Raw genomic sequence first — 10,297 nt, 5'->3', positions numbered from 1 at the left:
GTTTTAAGGAGGGATCGGTCCTTGGAGAGGGACATCATGCTGGGAGGGTGGAGGGACAGTGCAGGAGAGGAAGGCCTTCTATGAGGTGGACTGATTCAGTGACTGGGGTAATCCGGATGGTTGTGTCAGAGACAGTGCGATTGGCACAGGACAGAGCAGACTTTAGGGCTATTGTACATAGGGTCACTATGAGTCGCAAGCGACTCGACGGCACATAACAACAACAAAAAACGAAATGTGAGAGTCAGAAACCCCTTCTAAGGCCTTTGAAGAGATTCAGGAGAAATAGTGATAATCTCCCAGGTGATTTGCAGCCTCTGAAAGTCAGCTGGAGGGTCAGCTCTGATTTCTTCTGACTCAATGGCAGTGAGTTGAATTGAGTTGAGTTTTCACTTGCAGCTAGAGGGTAGTTTAAGCTTACTATTAATGATTAGGAACCTTGGAGTTGTCTCTGACTCCTAACAACCCTATGTGTTGTTATTGCTATGCGTTATATATTGTTATGCCTAGAGGCAGAACTGACTCATAGCTGACTCTCCAGCAGGTTTTGCCAATCCTTCTCCCATAGAGCAGCCGATGGATTTGAATCACATGCCTTTCAGATTGCAGCACAGCTTCTTCTTACCATTAAGCCTACTAAGCCATCAGAGTCCCTTACGTATAACAGAACAAAACCATCCTCACCACCTTTCCTGTGCTTAAACCCATTGTTGCAGTCACTGTGGCAATCCATCTCCTCCAGGTTTTCCTTTTTTTCCACTGACCTTTTATATTTCTAAGCCTAATGTCCTTCTCCAAAGACCAGCTTCTCCTGATAACAAGCTAAAAGTATCTAGGGAATATTATGACTATACTCTGCCAAGACAAATTTGTTTGTTCTCTTGAAGTCCATAGTGGTGGTGGTTGTTGTTATGTGCCGTCGAGTCGCTTGCGACTCATAGCGATTCTATGTACAACAGCCCTAAACTCTGCTCTGTCCTGTGCCAAACTCACTGTCTCTGACACACCCTCCTCGATTACCTCAGTCACTGAATCAATCCACCTCATAGAGGGCCTTCCCCTCCTGTGCCTGCCCTCCACCCTTCCAAGCATGATGCCCCTCTCCAAGGACCGGTCCCTCCTTACAACATGTCCCAAGTATGTTAGACGAAGCCTCAGAATCCTTGCCTCCAAGGAACTGCCCGGTTTGACCCTTTCCAGGATGAATCTGTTTGTTTTCCTGGAAGTCCATGGTACCCTCAATACTCTTCTCCAGCACCACAGCTCAAAGGCATCAATTTTCCTTCTATCCTCCTTAGTCATCATCCAACTCTCTGATGCATAACAAGTGATAGCAAAGACCATAGCCTGTATCAGACGCACCCTAGTCTCCAGAGAGACACCATTACTCTTCAGTACTTTGGAGAGGCCCCTAACAGCAGACTTTCCCATATTTTTTAAAAATATTTATTTCCGATACCATAATTTTTGGTAAGGAGCTGCATAGCAACTCGAAGTCATGTGGTTTGAATCCATCAGCTGCTCCAGAGGAATATGAGCAGTCTTCTCTCATGTGATTTTTTTGCCTCTGAAAACCCACTGGAGGATCAGCCATGGATTGGTTTCAACATGATGGTACATAACAACAATTCAGAAGCATCACCTACAGTAAAGGCAGACTGCTCAAGTTACACAGATCTCCAATAGGCAAGGCAGAGCTCTGGGAGGGAGGTGGGACCCTAAGGTAACAATGGAGGATATGGAATCAATAGTTGCAGCATTTACACCACTATCTCTCAGAGTCATGTTCATGGCAAGGGGTTTATACTCTTGAACCAGTTGGCCTGCTAATACAGACCTGCCCACTTGCTGTGTAGAAACCTCAAGTAAAGAAGAACGCTCATAAAACAGAGTTGTCCCTTCTCCTACTTTCTTCTTTTGGACACTACACCAAAACCTGCATTCCGTTTTCACCATCTCAGTCTGGAAAAGTGCTTATCATGCTGCATGGAAAAGGATTATCAATCTTTCTCATCCAGGGTTTTCCTCTCCTGCGCTTTCCCTCCACCTTTCCAAGGATTATGTCCTCTCCAAGGTCTGGTCCCTCCTGGCAACATGCCCAAAGTAACACCCTGGATGCGCTAGATTGACGCAGAAACTGGGATAATAAGTATAAGTGTGTCTGAGAGAGTGAGACTGGCTCGGGACAGGGCAGGGTTGAGAGCTATTGTACACAGGTTTGCTATGAGTTGCAGGCAACTCAATGGCACATTAACAATGTTATATCAACAACAAGCCTTATCAGCAAACATGGAAATAACACCTAGGAGGTAACTTTGAAGGTACCTACCTTGAAGATAAAGTGGGATAAAGCATAATTTTACTTCCTTATTCTTCTCCCTGATGGCGCAGTGATTCAAGCATTTGGCAACTAACCAAAAATTGACTACTCGAACACACCAGTTGCTCCCTAGGAGAAAGATAAGGCAGTCTGTTTTTGTAAAGAGTATCACTTTGGAAACTTTACAAGGCATTTCTAGTCTGTCCAGTGTTGTTTGTGGTGTTGTGTAACATTGAGTCAGAACCGACCCATAGCTGACCCTCCAGTAGGTTTTCAGAGACAGTAATTGCAAGGGCATTGTAATACAATATTCAGAGTCTCTTCTGACATCCATCTTGATCTTTTCTTTCTCCTCTGTCTTTGCAGTGACTTTTTGCATTCTTCATGAATAATATTCTTGATATCTTCCCATGGCTCATGTGGTCTTCGTTCATTAGTGCTCAAGGCTTCAAACCTGTTCCTGAGATAGTCTTTAAATTTTGATGGGATAGACTCGGGGTCAAACTGTGGTTCTTGTGAGTTTGATTTTCTTTTCTTTAGCTTCACTTTGAACTTGAATATGAGTAATTGGTGGCCTGTTCCAGTCAGCCCCTGGCCTAGTTTTCACTGCTGATAATGAGCTTCTCCAAAGATTTCTTCCCCTTCACCCCATAGATTTAGTCAATCTGATTGCTGTGTAGACCATCAAGTGAAGTCCATGTGTATAGTCGCTGTTTATGTTTCTCATAAAAGGCATTTGCATTGAATAGGTCATTTATTGTATAGAATCCTATCATTCTGTCTCCAGCTTCCTTTCTGTTACCAAGTCCATGCTTTCTGATTACTGATCTTTCTTCCCTGTTCTCAACTTTTGCACTCGAATCATCCATTATTATAAAAGTACTTTGGTTGCATTTTCGACCAATTTCTGTCTGCAAAAGTTGAGGGAGCCCAGAGGTACATGGTTCAAATCCACCAGATGCTCTGCTGGAGAAGGAGGGGCAGTCTCCTCCTGTACCACTCAGATCTGATTTGACGGTACACACATACAGAATAACAAAACAAAAAAAAAGTTGAGGGAGCTCTGGTGGCCTAGTGGCAGCAAGCTGCACTGCATTTCCAGAGGTACACGGTTCAAATCCACCAGATGCTCTGCTAGAGAAGGCGGGACATTCTCCTCCTGTACCAGTCAGATCTGATTTGATGGTACACACACACAAAAATAATAATAAATTTTTTTTAAAAAAAGTTGGTAGAAGTAATCTATTTCCTCCTCTTTGGTCCTGGTTGGTGAGGTATATATTTGAATGATAGTGATATTACCACATCTTCCTTGAATGTGTATTGATTGTATTTCAATATGGATCTACGAATGGCATTTTTAACTATGAAATAGATCCCATTTTTTTCTCACGTTTTCATCTCCATCATAGTAGATCATATGATTATCTGATTCAGAATACCCCATGCCAACCCATTTCATTTTGCCAATGCCTAGCATGTCAATATTTATGTGTTCCATTTCTTCCTTAACAATCTCTAACTTTCCTACATTCATATTTCTCACATTCCATGTTCCAATCAGTAGTGTCTATTTGCAACTGTTTCTCCTCCTTTGTGATGCCCATTGAGAAGGTTCTGCCTCTGGTGCCATATTTGCTAGTCTAGGAGTGGCATCCACTTCCCAAACAATGTGTCTCTGGAAGCTCTATGAACTTTCCAAAGGCTTCAGGCCTTTTGTTCATAGGGTCGTTATGAGTCATGATCAACTCCACGGCAATCAGCAACAACAATATAAATGTGCTGTATTGTACAAAGGGTTTTCTGAGGCCTTTTATTTTGGGAGTGGATGGCCAATCCTTTTCCCTAGTCTGTCTTAACTTGGTTGCTCTACTCTAAAGCAATATTTGACTGACAATAGTTTGGCCAAAAGAGCAGATGAGAGATCTTTCTCATTATTCAGGTATCAGATCAGGTTTTGTTCTCACCTGCAACCCTTAGGCACATGTGTTTTATTCCCACCCTGTCCCTGCTCTGCTAGCATCCAGCTCAATTCCTTATCTTTGGCCCTCCAGCACCACCTAACACCCACAACCCCTAGCCAATTCTTGTTTGATGGCTCAGGCCTCCACTCACATCTATCCACCCACTACCTCTGCCAAAGCAAAGGGAAGAAATCAGAAGTTAAGGAGCTCAACAGAAGATTTCAAAAGGCAGCATGAGAAGACAAAACAAAGTATTATAATGAAATATGCAAGAAGCTGGAGTCAGAAAATCAAAAGGGACAAACTCTCTTGGCATTTCTTAAGCTGAAGGAACTGAAGAACAAATTCAAGTTGCAATACTTAAGAATGCTGAAGGAAGAATGTTGAATGACCCAGGAAACATCAAAAGAAGATGGAAAGTGTACACAGAGGCACTATACCAAAAGGAATTGGCTAACACAGAAGAATTTCATGAAACAACATATTATCAACAGCCTGTGGTGATGAAGGAGGAAGTTAAAACTGCTCTGAAGGACTTGGAAAAAAAACAAGGCCCAGGAATCGATGGCATATCAATTGACATATTTTAGCAAACAGATGCCGTCCTGGACATGTGCACAGGGTTATACCAAGAAATCTGGAGGACAACTACCTGGCCAACTAACTGTTGTTGTTGTTATGTGCCGTCGAGTCGTCTGCGACTCATAGCGACCCTATGCACAACAGCCCTAAACTCTGCTCTATCCTGCACCAACCACACCGCCTCTGACACACCCATCCTGATTACCCCAGTCACCGAATCAATCCATCTCATAGAGGGTCTTCCCCTCCTGCGCTGTCCCTCCACCCTCCCAAGCATGATGTCCCTCTCCAAGGACCCGTCCCTCCTGGCAACATGTCCAAAGTATGTCAGACGAAGCCCCAGAATCCTTGCCTCCAAGGAGTAGCTTGGTTTAATCCTCTCCAAGATGAATCTGTTTGTTTTCCTGGCAGTCCATGGTACATTCAGTACCCTTCTCCAGCACCACAGCTCAAAAGCATCCACTCTCCTTCTGTCCTCCCTAGTCATTGTCCAACTCTGGAAGATCTATATTTATTCCCATTCCAAAAAAATGGGACACCACAAAGTATAGAAATTATTGAACGATATCACTAATATCACATGCAATCAAGATCTTGCTGAAGATTATCCAGAAATGACTAGAACAGTCCATCAGCAAAGAACTGCCAGATGTGTAGGCTGGGTTTAGAAGACGCTGTGGCAATAGGGACATCATAGCCAACATTGAATGGATCTTGACTGAAAGCAGAGAATACCAGAGAAATGTCTTGTGTTTCATTAACAATACGAAGACCTTTTACTGTGTGGATCACAACAAATTGTGGCTAAACTTGAGAAGAATGGGGATCCCAGACACTTAGTTGTGCTCACATGAAACCTATGCTTGGACCAGAATGCAGTAGTCAAAACAGAGCAGGGAAAACATTGCATGGTTCAGAATCAGCAAAGGTGTGCATAAGGGATGCATTCTATTTCCATACCTACTCAAACTATATGCAGAACAGATACTTCAGGAAGCTGGACATTATGAGGAGGAAGGTGGCATCAGGATTGGAAAAAGACTCATCAACAACCTGAGTTATGCAGATGACACAACCTTGCTTGCTGAAACTGAAGAAAATGTGAGGCATTTGCTGCAGAAGGTCAAGGCCTGCAGCCTTAAATATGACTTGAAGCTCAATATCAAGAAAACAAAGATTTTCACCACTGGGCCAACTGACAGTTTCATGATGGAGAAAAGATTGAGATTGTTGATAACTTCAACTTGCTTGCTTTCGCATCAACACTCTTGGCATGAGCAGTCAGGAAATAAAAAATGAATTGCACTGGGAAAGTCTGCTGTCAAGTACCTCTCTAGAATACTGAAAATTAAGGATGTCAGTCTGGAGACTAAGGTGCACTTGACCCAAGCCATGGTCATCACAATTACTTGCTATGCATCCAAGAGATGGACAATAACTAAGGATGATAGAAGATGGATTGATGCCTTTGAGTTGTGGTGCTGGAGAAGAGTGCTGAATATATCATGGATGGCCAGAAGAACAAACATATCTGCCCTAGAAAAGGTGAAACCAGGCTGCTTGCTGGAGGCAAGGATTTTTGAGGCTTCGTCTCACATATTCTGGACTCATGGCCAGGAGGGAGCAGTCCTTGGAGAGGGACATCATGCCTGGGATGGTGGCTGGACAGCGCATGAGAGGAAGACCCAGGATGAGATAGATTGACTCAGTGACTTGAGAAATGGAATCAGGTCTGTTGGAAGTGATGAGATTAGCTCAGGATAGGGTAGTTTTCAGAGCTAATATACATAGGGTCACTATGAATCCCAGGTGACTTGATGGCACATAAAAACAACCACAATTGCAGGAGAGAAGATTTCCCATCCTTTCACTGAGCAGCTAGCAGATTCAAACCGCGTGCCTTTGGCATTGCAGCTAGTATTATTACCACTAGGTCACACTGCTCCCTAGTCTGGCCTAACAGATCACTAAAGAGGTTAGAAGCAACTTTATGATGTTCAGTTTGAGTGTGTTTTGTTTCTCCAGATTATAGATTGAATTCTAGAAAACCTATGCAAGATTTTCTGTTTTGCTATGGGAATGGGTCTTAGAAGCTAGGAGAAAGTCGTGGTCTACGTTAAGTGCTGTGGAGGGATCAAAATGATGCAGAATTGTGAGCATTATAGAAAGAATATCTACCCAGTGAGGCCAGCTAGTCCACCGGGGGATTATTTTCCTCAGGAGGTCCCAGAGGAAAACCAAAACACCAAGAAATTCACAGGTGAGAGAAGAGCTGACAACATGGAGAGATGCAATCTGCCGCCTTGGGCAGATGTTCAGAGATGCTGTTACACAGCTGGGCTTCTTGGTAGCAAAGGAGCTTGGAGATTTCCAGAATAGCAGAGGCCAGGTGTTGTCACTTAATCACCAGAAGCCAGGGGCTGTAATTACTGTCACAGGCAGCTAAGAGCACCTGAACTTTGGAGATCGATGGCGAGGGCTAATAGAATATGATGCCCCTTGGATCAAGACAGATGGGCAGCCAGCAAGAATAGTGCTAATTAAATGTGTGTAATTAAAAGAGATTAAGAATAGGCTAAGGTCAGCCACCCCAATGGGAACTCATCTCATGTTCAGTTTCCAGACATGAGTAATTTCATAGACACAGATCCCATAAGCTAAAAGAGAAACTGGATTCTTAGGAGGAAAGACCAATGGAAGAAAACTGGAGTCAGGTTATAAATGGAGTTCTGGTCCTGGCACATCTCAAAGTGTCCAAAATATCTGGAGCCAAAAGATACTGTTAGAATGGAAGTATTTAGCAATTGACAGAACCTTCAAACTGATCCCTTGACTTATGGACCAGGACCTTCCCCCTCCTTTTTTCTTTCTTTTATTTTACATTGATTTACATAAAAAATTAATACACATTGTGTTTCATTCACATGAATTGTGTTTCTCATGTTCTGTTTCATATAATCATGTATATACAATAGGGAGCTCTGGTGGCCTACTTTCTCACATTCCTTCACTCATGTTGTGTTTTATACAATCATATATATGTATATATGTATGTATGTATAGTTGTTGTTGTTGTTATATGCCATTGAATCACATGTGACCCATATTGACCTTATGTACAGCAGCTCTGAAGCCTACCCTTTCCTGAGCCAGTGTCACTAATTCCGATTGCTCCAGATACTGTATCAGTCCATCTCATCTGGGGTCTCCCTCTCCTTCACATTCCCTCCACCCTTCCTAATATGATGTCCTTCTCCAAAGACTGGTCTCTCTTGGCTACATGCCCAAAGTATGTGAGATGCAGCTTCAAAATCCTGACCTTCAGGAAGAACTTGGTTTCACCCTCTCTAAGACAGACCTCTTTGTTTTCTTGGTAGTCCATGGTATGTTCAAGACTCTTCTCCAGCACCATAATTTGAAGTCTTCTTCTGTAATCCTTAGTCAGTCATTACCCAACTCACTGATGCATAGCAATTACTTATGAAGACCATGGCTTGCATTAGGCACATCCTAAGTCTCTAGATTGACATCAGTGCTTTTCAGCATTCTGGAGAGGTCCCTGACAGCAGATTTCCCCAGTGCTATTAGTCTTTTGATTTCCTGATTGCTAGTGTTAAGACTGTTGATTGTAGAATTGTGTTCACAGACGCGACCGCACCATCGCTTTCTGGAGCCAGCGCCGCTAAGGGGGTAAGTGAAGAGGTGTTTATACCAAGGCTCGTGCAAAGCCAACCGCCCGCAAATCAACCGGTGGGAAAGCACCCAGGAAGCAGCTGGAGACAAAAGCCGCTCACAAGAGCGCGCTTTCTACTGGCGGGGTGAAGAAGCCGCATCGCTACAGGCATGGCACTGTGGCACTCCGTGAAATCAGGCGTTATCAGAAGTCCCCTGAATTTATGATTCGAAAGCTTTTCTTCCAGCATCTGGTGCGAGAAATTGCTCAGGACTTCAAAACTGATCTGCGCTTTCAGAGAGCAGCCATTGGTGCTTTGCAGGAGGCAAGTGAGGCGTATCTGGTTGGCCTCTTTGAAGACACCAACCTGTGTGCCATCCATGTCAAATGTGTAACAACTATGCCAAAAGACATAGAGCTAGCATGCCGCATACGTGGAGAGCGTGCTTAAGAATCCACTAGGATGGGAAACATTTCATTCTTTTTTTTTTTTTTTTTAAAAATCTCTTCTTCCTGTTATTGGTAGTTCTTGAACGTTAGATATTTTTTTCCCCCGTGGGGTCAAAAGGTACCTAAGTATATAATTGTGAATGGAAACATAGGGGGCAGAATTCAGGGACTGGCACTTATCCATTTTAATTTGTGTGTGAATTTCTAGTATAAATATGGGAAGATACTTCAAGTCAGAAAAAATGTTTCGGTGAACAAGTTTCAGCAGTTCAATTTTGTAACAATTATAAATAAACCTGTTAAATTTTTCTGGACAATGCCAGCATTTGGAACTTTTTAAAACAAGTATATTTCTTACCGATGGCAATGAAATAGTGTCTGTAGCATTTTTATCATACAGAAGAGATATCCATTCACTATACTTTTCTGAGTTGTCCTATGTGCAAGTACGTGTTTTTAATATTGTATGTTTTCTATGCTGTTCTGTAAGGTTCCTATTAAAATACATTAAACTATTAAAAAAAAGAGTGTTGATTGTGGAGCTGAACAAGCTGTTATTGTTAACAACCTCAAAATTTTGTTTTATAAAATTAATCATCCTTGATCTATGTCTACTATTATCTCATCTTTTCAGGTCCCCGTTGGATCTTTCCTAATTCCTTCACACATAACTCATCCACTCACCAAACTGTTGTCATAGTTATCCCCTCTCCATTTTCTGCCCCCTCATGTCCTTCCCCTTCCCCTTTTGATCTTTTATGCACATCTTATTAGTTATCCCACTTTTGTAATAATGGTCTTATGCAGTATTTGTCCTTGTGAGACTCAGTTAATTCACTCATCGTAATACCCTCTAGCCTTTCCCACTTTATATAGTATTTTACAAAATTGTTCCTCCTTAGTGTTGCATAGTATTCAATTATGAATGTATAACAATTTCTTAATTCGTTCATTTGTTGATGGACATTCGGGCTGTTTCCATTTTCTTGCTATTGTAAATAACACTGCTATGATTTTGTAGAAGGAAGTTCTACGTACTGGTCCCTGAAATTGCTTGTCTGCTATCAAGCTCAGTCACTCTGTCATCAAATTGAAACCAGTCCATAGCTGACCTTCCAGCAGGTTTTTGGAGGCTGTTAAGTTCATAGGGTCGCTATGAGTCGCCTGTGACTCGAAGGCACTTAACAACAATAATATCAACTTCGAGAGAGAGATCAGCTGGCCCAGTGGACAGAAAGCGATGCTACCAAGCCAAAGGTGGGTGAGTTTTAATCCACGGCCCTCAGTCCTATCTTTCATTGTTTTTGT

At 42.5% G+C, this 10,297-nt stretch overlaps 1 protein-coding gene across 1 annotated transcript; it reads left to right on the top strand.

The window, feature by feature from the left end:
• The first annotated feature begins 2,094 nt into the window (after positions 1-2,094).
• Positions 2,095-8,990, top strand: LOC102854583 (histone H3.3-like). Its single transcript, XM_006894133.1, has 2 exons — positions 2,095-2,103; positions 8,583-8,990. Exons 1-2 carry the CDS (start codon positions 2,095-2,097, stop codon positions 8,988-8,990), a joined length of 417 nt encoding a protein of 138 aa, XP_006894195.1.
• Positions 8,991-10,297: the final 1,307 nt, after the last annotated feature.

The sequence above is a fragment of the Elephantulus edwardii genome, unplaced genomic scaffold (genome assembly GCF_000299155.1).
Source record: "Elephantulus edwardii isolate Elephantulus edwardi_28Jun2011 unplaced genomic scaffold, EleEdw1.0 scaffold00135, whole genome shotgun sequence".
In the NCBI taxonomy this organism is placed as follows: domain Eukaryota; kingdom Metazoa; phylum Chordata; class Mammalia; order Macroscelidea; family Macroscelididae; genus Elephantulus; species Elephantulus edwardii.
Note: the sequence above shows the minus strand (reverse complement) of the source record. Positions and strands in the feature narration are given on the sequence as shown.